The sequence below is a fragment of the Lontra canadensis genome, unplaced genomic scaffold (genome assembly GCF_010015895.1).
Source record: "Lontra canadensis isolate GAN:19392208 unplaced genomic scaffold, GSC_riverotter_1.0 scaffold38, whole genome shotgun sequence".
Classification (NCBI taxonomy): Eukaryota; Metazoa; Chordata; class Mammalia; order Carnivora; family Mustelidae; genus Lontra; species Lontra canadensis.
Window position 1 is genome coordinate 2885774 of NW_022631032.1, and position 19121 is coordinate 2904894.

A 19121-nucleotide genomic window follows, 5' to 3' on the forward strand; every position below is an offset into this window, starting at 1 on the left:
TGATACTGGTATGCTCTTAAATCCCTAAATTAAATTGCTTTTACATAAAATTACCTTTTATTCCGAGTATTTCCACAGCTCTTTGAATTTTCCCCTATAGATTAAGGTAGTTATAATTATATGAAGTCATTCATTAGAATAATGGTTACTAGTATCATCATGCCCTTTGTGCTTTATAATGTAAAGTAAAAATAATTAATGTAGGCCAACTTGGATGGACGTAATCCTATTTATACTAATTTTTGCATGGTTGTATTCAAAGGATGTGTAGAATTTAAATGTGAGCATAATTCCTGAAAAATTCTGTTGTGGATTCTGAATTAGTCAAAATAATAGCCTATTTTATTATAATTTTTTTTAATAATGTTTGTTATGCTTTTTCTGTTGAAGAACAATTTCGGTGATGGAAGTGTCTTGGCTTCTCCCTTGAATTCCAGAAAATCTGATACAGTCACAACCAAGTCTCAAAAGAAAAGTAAGAACAAACAGACAAACACTGGAGATATTCATAAGTAAGTGAACGTGAATATGTATGTATGTATTTATTTAGAGAGGGAGAGAGAGGGAGACAGAGAGCGTGTGTGCACAGACAAGGGTTGCAGAGGGCCCATCTTAAGCAGGCCTCATGCCCAGAGTGGAGCCCAATGTGAGGCTTGATCTCACAACTGTGAGATCATGACCTGAGCCAAAATCAAGAGTCAGATACTTAACTGACTGAGTCAGCCGGGTGCCTCTGTCAGTTATTTATTGATCATTTACTGTATGCTGGTGTTTTTGCTCATTTAGTCGGCTGATTGTTAAGATTTGGTCCATGAACTTTGCATGAAAACTCTCCAGATGGTCTGAGATTGATGTAAAGTGAAAATAAGGGTGCAACTTACATAGCTTAGATGCCTAGTTAGCATGAAGAGAGATATGAAGCCTTTTTTTCTTTTGTTTTGTTTTAAGAGAGTGGTGGGGGGGGGCAAGGGGAGAGGGAGAAAATCCCAAGCAGGCTCCACACCCAGCGCAGAGCCTGACACAGGGCTAACTCTCACAACCCTGAAGTCATGACCTGAGCCAAAATCAAGAGTCAGATGCTTAACTGACTAAGCCACCTAGGTGTCCCTGAAGTCTTTTTTTATCTTGATAGCTCAGGATTTTCATGTTCCTATTTTCTCAGAATTAACCAGTTAGATTCCTTTTTCTCCTGGTTTAGATTCAGATAAGAAAAGCTAGTCCCATATAAGGTCATCCTCACTGAGAGTTTACAACTTGCCATCTAGGTCATTCCCTCACCCTTTTTTTCCTCAGTTTATGCACTATATTTTTTCTCTACTATACAAAAAGCATGAGTCAGGTAGTCTATAGTGGAGTGGATTTAGTCTCCTTATAATGCCCCTCCAGGAGCAGGTAGAGTTCGTGATTTCATGAGGATATAAGCGTTCCCGTAGTAATTAACAATTGGAAACATTTGAGAACCACAATCTAGAGTTTAAAAATAGGGACAGCTGGTTGGCTCACTTTGTAGATAGGTCATACAACTCTTAATCTCAGAGTCATGAGTTCAAGTCCCACATTGGGTGTGGAGCCTATTTATTTTATTTTATTTTTTCAAAGATTTTATTTATTTATTTGACAGAGATCACAAGCAGGCAGAGAGGCAGGCAGAGAGAGAGGAGGAAGCAGGCTTTCCGTGGAGGGGGCTTGATCCCAGAACCCTGGGATCATGACCTGAGCCGAAGGCAGAGGTTTTAACCCACTGAGCCACCCAGGAGCCCCTGGAGCCTATTTTAAAAATAAATTAATTAAAATATGTAAGGGTTTTTGGCTCAATTGAGTAAATATGTGCAGGTAATTTATGTCCTTCCAAAACTCAGAAATTTTCATTTTGGAGCAGGGAGGTGGAGATTTGGGGGGCAGTTAAAACAGGAGATTGCTATTAAGAGAGAAAAATAGATGTCTCAATATCAATATTATTAATGCTGATATTTTGCAAAGTAGAAATCAAGACAAAACCATTAAGAGAAAAGCAGAGATATTTCATATCGATGTAATATTGTTCTGCTTAAGGGATGTAACTGTCATGGATCTTCATGTACCTAAATACATACTTTGAAATAAATAAAGATAAAAATTTACTAGAGGGGCGCCTCAGTGGCTCAGTGGGTTAAAGCCTCTGCCTTCAGCTTAGGTCATGATCTCGGGGGTCCTGGGATTGAGCCCCGCATTGGGCTCTCTGCTCAGCAGGGAACCTGCTCCCCCACCTCTCTGCCTGCCTCTCTGCCTACTTGTGATCTCTGTCTGTCAAATAAATAAATAAATAAATCTTTAAAAAAAATTTTACTAGATATTAAAAAATGGGGGGCACCTGGGTGGCTCAGTGTGTTAAAGCCTCTGCTTTTGGCTCAGGTCATGGTCTCAGGGTCCTGGGATCAAGCCCCACATTGGGCTCTCTGCTCAGCAGGGAACCTGCTTCCCCCACCTCTCTGCCTGCCTCTCTGCCTACTTGTGATCTCTGTCAAATAAATAAATAAAATTAAAAAAAAAAAAACTAAAAAAAAAAATGGACAGATGAATTTAAAAGAAATTGAAGAAATTAAGAAACTAATAGATTAAAGTTAAAGCAAAGTTAAAAACAAGTAAGAACTAATCTCTGGACTATATAAGGAATTCTTCTATGACTTAAAAGGCAAACAGTCCAGTTCCAAAATAAGCAAAGGGCATGAATATACATTTCTCCAGTGATACACGTATGGCCAGTAAGCACATGAAAAGATTCCTGGTATTATTAGTGATTAGTATTATTAGGAAATGCAGATGAAAACCACGATTAGATACCACTTCACATCCACTAGGATGTCTGTAATTCAAAAAAAGGAAAATCAGTGTTGGCAAGGATTGGAGAAATTGGAATCTTGTACAGTTACTGGTGGGAATGTAAAGTGGTGCAATTTGAAGTTCCTCAGAAAGTTAAAAAGAGTTACCATATGATCCAGCAATTCCACTCTTACCTATGTATTCAAAAGAATTGGGAGCAGGAATTCAAACAAATATCTGTACATAGCTGTTTGTGTCAGCACTTCGAACAGCCAAAGGTTGGACAAACGCAAATGTCAATTGAAGGATGAATGGATAAACAAAATGTGGTATAAGCTACACAACAGTGTATTACTCAGCTCTAAAAAGGAGTGACGTCCTGATACATGCTGTAACATAAATGAACCTCAGAAACACGCTCCATGAAATAAGCCATACAAAGTGGTTGACTTTTATACGATTTTATTTATTTATATGAAATAGCTAGAGTAGGTAAATCTATAAGATAGGAAGCAGGTTAGGAGTTGCCAGTGGCTGGGGAGAGGTGGGAATGGGGGAAGTTACTGCTTAACATATGCATGGTTTCCTTTGGGAATGATGAAAAAGTTTTGGAACGAAATAGAGGTGATGGTTTTACAAATTCATGAACATGCTAAAATGCCACTGAATTGTATGTTTTAAAATGGTTTATTTTGTGCTATATGGTTTTCATCTCAAATTTAAAATGATTAACAAACAGGCTACTCAGGTGTTTGAAAATTAAGAAAAACTGGTGAGTAATTCTTTGGCTAAAGAAATCTCGATGGAAATAATAAAACTGAAAGTATTATACATCTAAACTTTTGGGAGGGGACTCAAGTATTTAGAAATCCTTAAATGCCATATCAGAAAAGGGAGAAAGGCTGAAAGTAAATAAATACTTTATTTTAAATTTAGTTAATTAATTTTAGAGACAGAGGGATAGAGTTCAAGTACACAGTTGGGGAGGAACAGAGGGGAAGGAAGAGGGAGGGGCAAAAATCCCAAGCAGACTCCGTGCTGGGCGTAAAGCCCAATGCAAGGCTCTCTGTGTCATGACCCTGAGATCATGACCTGAGCCAAAACCAGGAGTCTGACGCTTAACCGACCAAGTCACTCAGGTGGCCCAAGAATATATTTAAAATGACAATTCCAGGAATACATTACTGACTTAATATTAGATGATAATTTAATGTTAACGTATTAACTATTAACCCATTAACGGTTTTTTTTTTTTTTAAGATTTTATTTATTTGTCACACAGAGATACCACAAGTTGGGAGAGAGGCAGGCAGAGAGAGAGGGGGAAGCAGGCACCCTGTTATGCATAGAGCCCGAAGTGGGGCTCAGTCACAGGACCCTGAGATCATGACCGGAGCCGAAGGCAGAGGCTTAACACACTGAGCCACCCAGGTGCCCCCCTATTAACTGTTTCAATATCAAAAGCATGGGAATGATAATTCTTAATAAAGTGGGAATAGGAATAAACTAATCTATTAATGGATATCTGCCAAAAAATTTAGACCAGATAGCATACTTTATGGTAGGAAATTAAAATTATTCCCGTTAAGAACAGGAAAATACAAGAGTGGTCTGTTATTTACCACTTCTGTTCAGTGTTGTTCTAGAGATTTCAGTCTGCACAGTAAGATAATAAAAGGAAACAAAAGATATGAGCTTGGAAAAGAAACCATTGTTATCAGAGGTGGAATATATAAAATACACTGATATATATATATATATATATATATATCAGAGATATATTTTTAAAATTAATAAGGGTGGGGTGCCTGGGTGGCTTAGTTGTTACGCTTCTGCCTTCAGCTCAAGTCATGATCCCAGAGTTCTGGGATCGAGCCCCACATCAGGCTCCCTGCTCCTTGGGAAGTCTGCCTCTCCCTCTCCCACTCCCATCTGCTTGTGTTCCCTCTCTTGCTGTGTCTTTCCCTGTGTCTGTCTCTGTCATATAAATACATAGAATCTTTAAAAAAAAAAAATCAGTAAGGGTTTAGCAAGTTTGGTAGATAATAAAATCTGTACAAAAGTTCTGTTGAAAATGTAACTTTAAGATTTAGGTTATTATAGCATTAGAAAATAAAAAGTCCTTAGAAAAAAATTTACAGTAAAATCTATAAGACCTTATGAAGAATATTATAAAATTTTATCATATTAAAGAAATGAGCAGGATTCATGGATTAGAAGATGTCTAGTATTACAATAATGCTAAATGTCAGATCTCCCCAAACTGACCAACAGATTTCAGTGCAATTGAAATCACAATCCTAATTTTTTTTAAATTTAAAATTTAATAAATAAATACATAAAATAAATTAAATATATAAATTATAATTATAATTTATATATTTATTTATATAATTTATATATTTATAATTTATAAATTATAAAATAAGTAAATTAAAATAAATAAATAAAAATTTTTAATTTTATTTATTTATTTATTTGTCAGAGAGAGACAGAACCCAAGCACAGAGAGAGGCAAGCAGAGGGGAGAGCAGGCTTCCCACTGAGCAAAGAGCCCGATGCCAGTTCTTGATCCCAGGACCCTGGGATCATGACCTGAGCCAAAGGCAGACACTTAACTGACTGAGCCGCTAGGCATCCCAATTTGATAATTTTTGACATCTGTCACAATCCTAACCTTTTCTTAAACTTGACATACTGACTTAAAAATTTATATGGAAGAGAAAGGGCTTTCAGATACCACCAAGGGGAGAGAAAATGTGTGGTGGAGAGTTGGATGCTTTAAAATGTATAAATAAATATATATGATACTTGCACAGGGATGGATAAACAAAATGAGGCAATGTAGTAGTTTAGAAATACAGCTATTTTTGCAGCCTTCATGAGGGCTTTGGTGTTTATAAAATATGCCCACCAATTCTTTGAAACTCTTCCCCTAAAAAGAGAGAGCCCAGTTCTTCACCCCTTGAATAGAGGCCAGACTTAAGTATACACATAGATTTACCTGAAGGGTATTTGGGGACTAAGTTGTAAAAGACATGTGACTTTTCTCTTTTGGATTATTTGCTCTGGAAAATTTAGCTGCCCTGTTGTGAGCAGCCCTATGAGGAGGCCCGTGTGGTAAGGAACTGGGGCCTTCTACCAACAACCAGTAAAGAAGTGGGACCTCCAGAATAACCTTTGAGTGAACTTCTTGGAAGGTGATCCTCTAGCGCCAGTCAAGCCTTTAGATCACTGATCATCATCTTCCCTAGACTCTAATGAGAGATCCTGAGCTAGAACCACCCAGCTAAGCTGCCCTTGGATTTCTGACCTTCAGTAACTGAGATAATATTTGTTGTTTTAGACCACTAAGTTTTGAGGTACTTTGGGTAACCAGTACAGTAGTCATCATTGCTCTTCAGCTGTTCAGAAGGATGAATTTGTCAATAAATGCTGTTGGGACAATTGATTATATAAGGAAAAAATGAGCTTGGATCTCTACTCATACTGTATAGAAAAATTATGGTGGATGAAACTATAAACCTTTAGACAGATAATGAAGGAGATTTTCTTTGGGGAAGGATTTTATTTGAGAAGATTTTATTTATTTGTCAGAGAAAGCAAGCATGTGCAAGCAGGGGGCGTGGCAGGCAGAGGGAGAAGAATGCTCCCCGCTGAGCAAGGAGCCCAGTGGGGGACTGTATCCCAGCACCCTGGGATCATGACCTGAGCCAAAGGCAGACACTTAAGTGACTGAGCTACCCAGGCATCCTGGGGAAGGAAATTTTAAAGAGCAAAATATGTAATTAGATTATAAGATTAAGAACATTTTTATCAAAATACCTTTAAGAAAATAAAATGGTGATCTTCTGTCTTTAAGAAGATATTTTAACTTGGGGTGCCTTGATGATTCAGTAGGTTAAGCATCTGACCCTGGATCTCAGTGTAGGTCCTGATCTCATGAGTGAATTCAGGCCCATGCTGGGCTCCACGATGGGTATGGAGCCTGCTTAAAAAAAGAAGAAATTTTAACTTACTTAACTGAGAAAAGGTAATGTACTATTAAAGAAATACCCACCTCTGAGTAAGAAAAGAATCAGTAGGAAAAACAGGTAAAAAACTTTGACTTCATAGTAAATGAAACCTGAAAGTTAATGTATATTTGAAAAGATATTGAACCTTATTAGTAATTGAGGAAACACAAATTAAAATCACAGTGAGGTAGCATTTCACACTCATCCTATTGGAAAAAGTAGCTTTCTGGCAGTATTAAGTATCGTAGACAATAAGGAGCACTTCTGTGTTTGGTGGAAGTGTAAAAGATTGATACTCTAGAACTCTGGGGCATAGATGCCAAAGAAACCCTAGAAGATACATAGAGGAATGTTCCCAGCAGTGCTATTCATAATAGCAAAGAGCAGAAGTACCCAGATGTCCCCAGTCGAACTGAATACTATCCAACAGTCAGAATGAATCTAGCTGAGAATAACACACATAAATCATGAAAATGGGCGAAGGAAAAGGTTGTAGAATACATGTAGTATGGTTCCGTCTATGTAAAGGTCAAAATCCTTCAGTACTAAGGAGTACATGTTTAAGAATTCAAAGGTGTGGTAAAACTATTTTTTAAAGTAAGGGAAGGGGCGCCTGGGTGGTTCAGTGGGTTAAAGCCTTTGCCTTCGGCTCAGGTCATGATCCCAGAGTCCTGGGATTGAGCCCCCGCATCGGGCTCTCTGCTCAGCGGGGAGACTGCTTTCCTTCCCCTCTCTCTGCCTGCCTCTCTGCCTACTTGTGATCTCTGTCTGTCAAATAAATAAAATATATATTTTTTAAAGTTTTCTTTTTTTTGAAGATTTTATTTATTTATTTGACAGAGAGCGATCACAAGTAGGCAGAGAGGCAGGCAGAGAGAGTGAGAGGGAAGCAGGCTCCCCACTGAGCAGAGAGCCCGATGCGGGACTCGATCCCAGGACCCTGAGATCATGACCTGAGCTGAAGGCAGCGGCTTAACCCACTGAGCCACCCAGGCGCCCTCAAATAAATAAAATATTTAAAAAAAAAAAAAAAAAAGGGAAAACTCAGGATAGTCGAGTCTCTGAGGGGACCAAGAGGGGGCCCCATAAAGGATGTTAAAATAAGTGATCCTCCCCTCACTTTAAGCTAGGCGATAAGTATAAGGGATTTTTTGGTTTTTGTTTTGTTTTGTTTTGTTTTGTTTTAAAGATTTTATTTATTTGACAGAGAGACAGCCAGGGGGAGTGGAAGAGGGAGAAGCAGGCTTCATGCAGTGCAGGGAGACTGACATGGGACTGGATCCTAGGACTCTGGGATCATGACCGGAGCCAAAGGCAGACGCTTAACAACTGAGCCACCCAGGCGCCCCAAGTATAAGGGTTTTTATATAAAGATTTAAAACTTTTAAAAATTGTAACGTACATATATTAAAGTACACTATTCTTGGGCGCCTGGGTGGCTCAGTGGGTTAAGCTGCTGCCTTCGGCTCAGGTCATGATCCCAGAGTCCTGGGATTGAGCCCCCCGCATCGGGCTCTCTGCTCATCAGGGAGCCTGCTTCCCTCTCTCTCTCTGCCTGCCTCTCTGTCTACTTGTGATCTCTGTCAGATAAATCAATAAAATCTTTAAAGTACACTATTCTTAAGTGTTGTTTTGGTGAATTTTTAACTACGTATAAAGCATCTTCCAGATTAAGCTACAGAGTGTTTCCAAAAGGTTAACTGGTGTCCTTTCCCAGTCAGTATCCCCCTCCTTGAACCGCAGTGTATTATGATTCTTATATATGTTTTGCAACTATTTTCTTGTAAATTATTTGTTTTCATGAGATAGACATATATATACTTAGATCTTTAAGACATAAGTGAAAAAAAAGGAAATCACAGAAGAATATGATTGTTTTAAAAAAGAGATAGTGTAGGGGTGCTTGGGTGGCTCAGTGGGTTAAGCCTCTGCCTTCGGCTCCAGTCATGATCTCAGGGTCCTGGGATCCAGCCCCGAATCGGGCTCTCTGCTCAGTGGAGAGCCTGCTTCCCCCTCTCTATCTACCTGCCTATCTGTCAACTTGTCATCTGTCAAATAAATAAAATCTTTAAAATAAAAAGTGTGTACTATATTGAAATCATATTTTTAAAAAAATTGGTTACATATGAGAAAGCAAATAGGAATGGAAAGGGATGGTAGCATGTATGTCCTATATTTCTGTTTACTTTTTTAGAATGAGCATGTATTCATACATTACCCAGTTATCATAAAAAATATTCGGGATAGGTCATCAATCTTTCCTGATTATGTTGAATAAGTACCTGGTCACGTTCTCTGCTTATGGAGTTCAAAAAAAAAAAAAAACTTATGCTATAGTAATTCTATTTTGATAACTAATATCCAGCTTTGACAGAAGGGTTCTTCAGCTTTGGGAAACAAAACTAAAATGAGATTAGGTGTACTCAGTTATGCATCCAACTCTTGATTTGACTCAGGTCATGATCTTAGGATTGTGGGATTGAGCCACATGTCCCACAGGTCAGGCTCCATGCTGGGCATGGAGGCTGCTTTAGATTCTTTCTCCCTCTCCCTCTGCCTCTCCCCCGTCACGTGCACATACGTGCACATGCTTTCCCATTAATTAAAAAATGAGACTAAACCTGGGCCCCTGTTTTCTCTTATTGATTGAAAAGGTAGTTCTTAGGGCACCTGGGTGGCTCAGTTGTTGGGCCTCTGCCTTTGTCTCAGGCCATGATCCCAGGGATCCCTGCTCAGCCGTAAGCCTGCTTCTCCCTCTGCCACTCCCCCGGTTTGTGTTCCCTCTCTCCCTGTCTCTTTCTCTGTCAAATAAATAAATAAAATCTAAAAGAAAAAGAAAAGGTAGTTCTTTTTTTTTTTTTTTTTAAGAAAAGGTAGTTCTTGTACTTAGTTTGCAGAGTATCTAGATTGATTCAACTAAATATTGATTCAACTCTGATCTATAAGGGATATTATTCTTTATTCTTTTTTTTTTAAAGATTTTACTTATTTATTTGACAGACAGATTACAAGTAGGCAGAGAGGTAGGCAGAGAGAGAGGAGGAAGCAGGCTCCCTGCTGAGCAGAGAGCCCGATGTGGGGCTCGATCCCAGGACCCTGAGATCATGACCTGAGCCGAAGGCAGCAGCTTAACCCACTGAGCCACCCAGGCACCCTATTCTTTATTCTTAAATGATATCTTTGTCTAGATTTTATTTTATTGTTCCACATACTAATTGGTACTTTGGACACATTGGAACTTAGGGTGTTACATATTATTTGCAGTTCAGACATTTTTCTGTTGTTCTCTTTAATTATAAAAACAACAGCTAGATACTCCTTGAAAATCACCCAAAGTTACCACCACTTGAAGGCAGCCAACATTTTAGGACATCTCTGTCATTTTTAAGCATAGTTATATATGTGTTTGAATTTTTTTACAGTTTTTAAAATATGCCTACTATCTCCTTTTACTCCCTTTTGTTTTACAGCATTTTTTCATCATATTACAAACTTCCATGTTTTCTGTGGCAGACAGCCTATTAAAGATGCTTAGACGTTTTGAGATATCGTTATGCTGATGTATTGATGTATTTGTATTTTTCTAGGCAGATAGTTGATACAAAATGTGTATCTAACAAAATCTCTATACCAGAGTGGTAGAGAATCTAATCATGAGTGCTTTCCCAATGGTAAACATTAAAAATGTAGTAAACAGCCGGAATTCCTGGCATTAAAAAGAAATATCTCTTTTCTCCTGATTTAAAATGTCATGTACATTACGTTTGGAACGACTTTATAGTCTTGTGTTGTTCCAATGTTTATTGAGAATTAAATATTTAGATTTGACTTTTATTTCCTTTGCTGCTGTTTTTCACTAAAATATAATAATACTCAGCCTTTTAAGTATTGCTCTTGTATTAGGCCAAAATACCTGAGACAAGGAGTTAGAATACACTCTTTGTGATCAAATCAGCCAAACAGATCAGACAGTCTTCACGTAAATAGGTAATCTGGCTTATTATAGTGGTCACATGCCACTTGTCTGTCAAAGCATTCAAACTTTGGTAAATCTTTTTTTTTTTTTTTTTTTTTTGTAAGGTATTTGTCACCTAAATCTCCGTTCGGGTCAGCATCGCAGTCTGAAATTGTACAAGGAAGCCCAAAGAACTGCATGTCTAAGGTATGTGGATGCTAAAGATGTTCTTCCTTTGGTAAGTTTATTAATGCTATGGGTTGCTAATACTTGTAGTTTCCTAACTTTTTTATAGTCACTGTAGTATATGGAATACCCTTCCTTAGTCATCTTAGGCTCCCCTAGACTAGGGGTCAACAAATTTCTCTAAAGGGCCAGATAGTAAATATCTTTGTGGCCTTATGGACTCTGTCACAACTATTCAGCTATGTTTTCGAGTGAAAGCGTCCACAAGACAGTACATAAACAAATAGGCTTTGATCAAGTAAAACTATTTACAGAAGCAAGCAACAGGCAGAATTTGGTTCATGGGCTATGGTTTGTGGATCCCCGGCTTAGACAATCAAACCTGCAAAACCAAATAGGCTACACCTGGTACCAGCCTCAGTGTCAGTGAAAATTAGAGGATAAGAAACAGAGCATGCTAATAGGCGTATCTGTGCCCCAAGAGCCTTCACTCTAGAGCTCCTAAGTGACAGCCTGGAAATGAGACAGTGCAGAGAATGGGGAGGCCCTAGAAGCCCTATTCCCCATAAGAGTCAGTTATTTATTGTAACAACCCATGGGTGTAGCCTCCAGGGGTCCTAGGAAGGAACAAACCAGGTCAGAAGAGTTATAAGTCACTTACAGAAGCCCCAAGACCTGGTTTCCCATTGGTTGCTTATAGATCATCATAGTTCTCCTAGTACAGATGCAGTTCACCAGTAAAATCATTTTTACCATAAGCTATGTGGCCTAGTAACACAGGTGACATTGTACCTTTATCAGGTTTTTAGGAAAATAGAACTAGGAAATGTGAGCTGTTGCCAAGGTTGATTTCCTACAGAGACGTTTTGTTAACCCTTTACTAAGAGGTTCCTAGATCTTTTATTTTTTACTTTTTTTTATTTTTTAAAGATTTTATTTATTTATTTGACAGACAGAGATCACAAGTAGGCAGAGAGGAAGGCAGAGAGACGTGGAGGAAGGCTCCCTGCTGAGCAGAGAGCCCGACGTGGGGCTCGATCCCAGGACCCCAGGATCATGACCCGAGCTGAAGGCAGAGGCTTAACCCACTGAGCCACCCAGGTGCCCCTCCTAGATCTTTTAAAAACTCAGCTAGGTAGTTTAAAACCTGTCATTTAATTGGCATTTACCATGTGCCGGATAATGTTTGTATTATTTTCTTCAGTGTCCACCACAAGCACCAACTCTGTTAAGGTAGGTATTCATTCTTGTGCCCATTTTACAGTTAAGAACTAAGGCACACACAGAGACTTGTGCACAGTCCCTTAAGTAGAGATGCTAGAAGGAGGATTCAGGTCTAGATGATCTGACTCATACTAGACCTGAGGATGGAGGAGGCTTTGTAGGGTAGGGATATTTGTCCTACCCTCGTGTTCATATTCACAGCAAAAGCAGGTAAGCAACCTGGAATTTATCCAGTCCAAAGTGGACTGGTTTGTAAGAAATGCTATAAGAAATGATAAAGGCAAAGCAAATAGGTAAAAGAATAGATTTAAGGTCTCTAACAACAAGGAGTAATTTTTGTTCTGAGGCAAATTTTCACCAAAGCCAGTCTGTCTGTCTGTCTGTCTTCTTTTTTATGAACATATAATGTATTATTTGCTTCAGGGGTACAGGTCTGTGGATCATCAGTCTTACACAATTCATAGCACTCACTGTAGCACATACCCTCCTCAGTGTCCTTAACCCAGCCACTCTATTTCTCCGCCCCTCCCAACCTCCCAGCAACCCTCAGTTTGTTTCCTGAGATTAAGAGTCTTTTATGGTTTGTCTCCCTCCCCAGTCCATCTTGTTTCATATTTTCCTTCCCTACCCCCCAAGCCCCCACTCTACCTCTCTTAATTCCTCATATCAGGGAGATTATATGATAATTGTCTTTCTCTGATTGACTTATTGTGCTCAGCATAATACCCTCTAGTTTGATCCACGTCATTGCAAATGGCAAGATTTCATTTCTTTTGATGGCTGCATAAGTATTCACACACACACACACACACACACACACACACACACCCCACAGGTGTGTGTGTGTATATACACCACAGGTATATGTGTGTATATATACCACAGGTATATATACACACATATGTATATATATACACCACATCTTTTTTTTTCTTTTGAGAGTTTATTTATTTATTTGACAGACAGAGATCACAAGTAGGCAGAGAGGCAGGCAGAGAGAGAGTGGGGGAAGCAGGCTCCGCACTGAGCAGAGAGCCCGATGTAGGACTCGATCCCAGGACCCTGAGATCATGACGGGAGCCGAAGGCAGAGGCTTTAACCCACTGAGCCACCCAGGCGCCCCAACCACATCTTTTTTATCCATTCATCTGTTGATGGACATCTAGGTTCTTTCCATAGTTTGGCTATTGTGGACATTGCTGCTATAAACATTCGGGTGCACATGCCCCTTTGGATCACTACATTTGTGTCTTCAGGATAAATACCCAGTAGTGTGATTGCTGGGTTGTCGGGTACGTCTATTTTCAACTTTTTGAGGAGCCTACATGCTGTTTTCCAGAGTGGCTGCACCAGCTTGCGTTCCCACTAACAGTGTAGGTGGTTTCCCCTTTCTCCACATCCTGGCCAACATCTGTCGTTTCCTGACTTGTTACTTTTAGCCATTCTAATTGGTGTGAGGTGGTATCTCATTGTGGTTTTGATTTATATTTCCCTGATGCCGAATGATGTTGAGCACTTTTTCATGTGTCTGTTGGCCATTTGGATGTCTTCTTTGCAGAAATGTCTGTTCATGTCTTCTGCTCATTTCTTGATTGGATTATTTGTTCTTTGGGTGTTGATTTGATAAGTTTTTTATAGATTTTTGGATACTAGCCCTTTATCTGGTAAGTCATTTGCAAATATTCACCAAAGCCTGCCTTAAGACTTTTCTGTGGTCAAAACTAATCCTAGGTATTTACTTACCTAAGACCTATAAGTGAAAAGAAAAATAATACTGACAAAAGTCAGGGTTTTTTTTTTTTTTCTTTTTCTCTTTTTTTCTTTTCCCTTCTCTTCTCTTCTTTTCTTTTCTTTCTTTCTTTCTTCCTTTCTTTTTTTAAAGCAAGGGTTTTTAACCTAAGGCCTGGGTCTGTGGTTAGAATCCAGAGAGTACATATGAACTTAAATGGAAGGAAAGGTTTATCTTTACTTTCACCTAAACTCTCATTCCTTTAATTACAAATGTAGACATCAAACTGTAATACTGTTAGCAAAAGCTGTCCCTTTGGTCATCATCAGTGGAAAGAACAGGTTTTTATCATGTTAAATTTGTGGCAGGTTTCTTGAAATATTGTTACTTGTCCCTACTTCAGTACTACAAGTGATTAGACTTGCCTCAGTAGATCTTATTATTTAATGTATTAATAGTTGCACATTGCATTAGGAATGACATTTTAATAATTGTGTTGCAGTATAAATTATTCCCATTGTAATCCTATGGATTTATTTTTATATTTTAAAGTATTCAGAAGAGGTCTATAAGCTTCACCAAAATGCCAAAAGGTGAAGAGTCTGTGGCACAAAAAGGGGCTAAAAACCTATGGCCTAGAGGAAATTTATAAGGTGAAAGAGAGGTCAGGTCCTGGTGCCAACTTATTGGCCATACACAAAATCTAGTTTGTAGGTTTTAATGGGAGTGAAAATGAAGGAGTGTCCTTATCTAAATTGGCACACAGAATAAAAATACTGTTAAGAATTGGGGCGCCTGAATGGTTCAGTGGGTTAAGCCTCGCCTTCAGCTCAGATTATGGTCTGAGGGTCCTGGGATCAAGCCCCGAATTGGTCTCTCTGCTCAGCAGGGAGCCTGCTTCCCCCTCTCTGCCTGCCTGCCTCTCTGCCTACTTGTGATCTCTCTCTGTCAAATAAATAAAATCTTTTAAAAAAAAGAACTAATACGCATTATTAGTTGTGATGCTATCTTATTGTGAAAACTCAGAGATTAGACTTCTGTATTGTGACTTGACGTTTTTCTCCAGTTCACTTCAGTCTTTTTCTGTTTTCTACAGAAAACTGATAGTAGCGTTGTAGAGAGTCCTACATGGCAAGATACAGAAATTGAGGAAGATATGCCAACACTTTCTCCACAAATATGCATGGAAATTCAAGAACAAGGTGAAAAGTCTTCAGAGTCACCTATGCCTCAGTTATGTGCCAGTGGCAGAGAATGGTGCCTTGAAGGAAAAGTCAAAATGAGACCAACCAATCATGATAAAGAGTTATGTGTCCTAAATCATGAAGGACCTGAAGCCAGAGTTCCATGCTCTGGAGAAGCTGCAGCTAAGCCTTATGGCAAAACCGAGAGTGGGTGCACTATATCAGGTATGACACAGATAACTGGAAGTAATACAGTTGAGGCAGAAAATGAAGAGTCTTGCCTACCCATCAGTAAGGATATTTCCAAAAGAAAAAACCCAGAATCTTTGTCTGAAGCAGTCAGGGATCCGTGCATTTCTGCAAAAAGAAGGAAAACATTCCCCGAAGCTTCCTCAGACCAAGAGGAAGCAGAAATCAACTTTACCCAAAAACTGATAGATTTGGAACGCTTACTTTTTGAGAGACATAAACAAGAAGAAGAGGACAGGTTATTAGCGTTACAGCTTCAGAAAGAAGTAGATAAAGAACAGAAGAAGCCCAACCGGCAGAAAGGATCCCCAGATGAGTATCATTTACGTCCTACGTCGTCACCTCCAGACAGATTGCTAAATAGACAGAGGAAGAATTCCAAAGACAGGAACTTCAAAAGACAGACTGATACAGAGCATTCCATATCTCGGAGAGGCTCGAAAAATGAAAATTGGCAGCCATCTTTTAAGATCCAGTTGAAGCATTCAGTCAGTGTTAATGGGAGAAAGATGCCAAAGTCTTCTAGAGATAATACTAATGTATCTAAAAGCGCTAATTCCCTACAGCCTAGTAAGTCACAGAAAAGTATTTTTCAGATGTTTCAGAGGTATACAAAGTAATGCATGGGGAGAAGGAGGGTTTTATAATCTAGCAAATGGATGGATTATGAAGCCTTTTTTCATATAGAGACTCTTTGTAATGGTCACACCCATTGTCTATAAAGGATGGCGTGATTATGAGGGAGGAATATATAAATGTGTTTCTGCCAAACTCTGTGGTAAGCAGGAGTCCCAATCCTTTGCTTTTTTAATAACTGTGATGTACTAAGTTTGACAATCCTTATGGGTATAAGAATGCCTTGGCGAGCTCTGAAGAAATCTTCAAGTGCCATTCTGTTTCCCAGGAATGCATGTTTTACAAAAGCCTTTGCTTCCCTTCGTGTCCTAACTAGTAATCAAAGTGAGATGATACATACCAAGTAGTTAGGAACCCAGCAGGGTAAGTTCTCTTACTACTTCCCATATATTTGCAGAGCACTTGAAATGCATCTCCCATAACACTAAAGGAATCTAGTTTTCATCTCCACTTGAATTATTTTAACCATTATAGCATTTTCTTCTATTTAAAATGGTTTGTGATCAATGTGAAATCAGAAAAATCAGAGTTTCCTGGAGAATTAGGAATTAGTTGACAGAAAGGAAACTAGGCTCTTGATGCGAAGGGAGTTGAAGAGCTGGGGTGCGGCTCAGTGGAGCATATTGACTGTTTGAAAGCGTTGGAACAGAATGAGTGACCAGAAGCTGAGCCTGGGATGGAGTAGCAGGTGACGTTTGTTAGAGGGTTCTCCCTCCTCCTTTCTTTGCTAAATGACATGGAAAACATTGGGGTATTAAAGCTTTTCACACCATAGTATCTGGTGTCAAAATCAAAATCAATTGCTAAATTGCCTGAAATTTAGGAATGTCACCTTTTTATTAATCTGCTATTCCGGGGGTGGGGTGGGACTTTACTGTAGGAGAGTTAAATATCATAATATCTTTTGTTGTGGGACCTGAGATATAACCATGTGTTTATTTCCTTATATTATCATTTGTATTGATGCTGACTTTTTTATGTGTTTATGGACAGAAAAAGAAAGTCTGATACTTGGGTTTTGCCGTCTTATCCTTGAAAGTTAAATCAGAAGGCAGTGATTTCATTTTGTGAAATTTAACTTACGGACCATTAATCTTTACAACTTTAAGCAAATAGCAGTTTTAACAGCATTTCGCTGATCTCTAGTTGTCCATCCTTTTGAAGTAAAAATAAAACATCCTAGAGCTAATTCTAGCTTAAATTTGTCAATATTTTTGCACATTATTAAGATTTTTTTCTCCAAATTTTGTAACTAAAATTCTGTTAATCTTTGCATACTTAATGGCATCAATTTCAATATTGATTGGGTAATTATGGGTAGAATTCTGATGCTAATTTAAAATTTAGTTTGCTCTTTCTCAAAAAAAGAAAAAAGTGTTTGCCCTCTGAGTAATGATTGTGCTAAAATGAAGTCTAGTCAGAAACTAACCAAATTTCTCCAAAATATGATAAAATCTGTCTTTTCATCAAATCAATATTTTTCTAAGAGCAATTTCACTTAACATTTTAGGGTAGACACTGTTGGAACTCCTCAAAAGTTGTGTAATTAAATTTTCCTGGAATAGTCCATGACCAAAAAGGGGGAAAAATAGTGTGACATATATAGGATTTCTGCATTTAACCACTCATTTGTGAAGAAGTCTTCCTGACCTTAAGATAAATTTTAATTTCTCTATTAGTTTTTCTGATAGTCCTACCTTATCTTATATGTCTTTTCATTAGAAACGAATAAATGTTTTGTGTCAGTCATTAGAGTGTATTGCTACTTTTTCCTCTCATTTTTGTGGAGGGATAGGAGAATATTGAACTTCTCAGGGAGCCCTAGAACTATACAGAGGTTGAGAATCTGAAAATTAAAATAATAAAAATTAAGACTATTACATGTATTTTACCACAATTAAAAAATAAAAATTAACAACCTAAAATTAAAAAGTTCTGCATAACAAAAATTACCACCATAATGGAAAATTGGAAAATACGGCAAATGGTGAGAGGGGTGGAGGGGCAGGGAGTAGATGCAATTTGTCATGAAGAGCTCATTTCCTTTGTACCAAGGATCTGCTGATACATTATGAAAATGACTAATAACTCAAAAGGAAAATTAGAACTGTTCCCAAGAAACAGTTCCCAGGAAAGGAAATACAGTTGTCTTCTAAGTATGTGAAAAGTGCATAATGTCACTTATACTAGTGTTTATACATCTGTTTACCCTTCACATTAGTTTAGATAAAGGTGCTTTTTTGTTTTGCTTTGTGTATGTATGTGTGTTTAAGTCTTGGCAAGAGTCTGGGGAATAAGCACTCTTATGTATTGGTTGGTATCAGTAGAAAATTTAAAATCCCAATTCTGAATTGGGCAATTCTATCTCTAGGAATTTCCTAAAGTTGCCTTTACATGTGTGTAGAATGACATGTACAAAATATTTTTGTATGGCACTGTTTATAATAATAAGCTTAGAAAAAACCTTAACGTCACATCAATAGATATTAAATGATGATACAGTTGTTATATAGCAAATAACAACAAAACCACGTTACTGGTATGAAAAGATAGATACATGTATTTGCGTAAGATGTCTAGAAAGAGAAGCAATAAATGTCGCCAACAGGGAGAGAAACCTTGTGGCTGGGAGATAAGGGTGGAAGAAGGACTTTTCACTCTGTGTTCTTTCCTACGTTTTGAATTTTCAGTCATACCAAATATATCATCTAGTCAAAATTTAAATGTTTTTAAAATGTTGCAAGATAAGAGTACCCAGGTGGCTCAGTTGGTTGAGTGATGGACTCTTGATTTAGGCTCGGGTCATGATCTCAGGGTCCCGGAATTGACCCCAGCATTTGGCTCTGTGCTCAGCAATGAGTTGGCTCCGGGTTCTCCCTCTGCCCTATCCCTGCTTGCACACACGTTTTCTCTCTCAAATTAATAGATAAATCTTTTTTTTTTAAATGTTGCAAATAGGGGCACCTGAAAAAAAAAAAAAAAGGGCATCTGACTGGCTCAGTCAGAAGAGCCTGGGACTCCTGATCTCAGCGTTGTGAGTTCGAGCACCATGTTGAATATTAGAAATAACTAAAAAAAGAAGAAAAATTTTTTTAAGATATTGCAAGATAAAGGGAGCTTACTAATCTCAGCCTTCACCACTC

At 38.3% G+C, this 19121-nt stretch overlaps 1 protein-coding gene across 5 annotated transcripts in view; it reads left to right on the forward strand.

The window, feature by feature from the left end:
* RNF168 (ring finger protein 168) overlaps positions 1-18787 on the forward strand; it is a 41989-nt gene extending 23202 nt beyond the window's left edge. For all 5 annotated transcript variants that reach the window (XM_032869372.1, XM_032869371.1, XM_032869369.1 and 2 more), the window contains 3 exons: positions 391-512; positions 10896-10977; positions 15006-18787. In XM_032869372.1, coding sequence (XP_032725263.1) covers positions 391-512; positions 10896-10977; positions 15006-15962 — 1161 coding nt within the window. In that variant the 3' untranslated portion in view covers positions 15963-18787. The remainder of the gene's footprint in view (positions 1-390; positions 513-10895; positions 10978-15005) is intronic.
* The last annotated feature ends 334 nt before the right edge of the window (positions 18788-19121 follow it).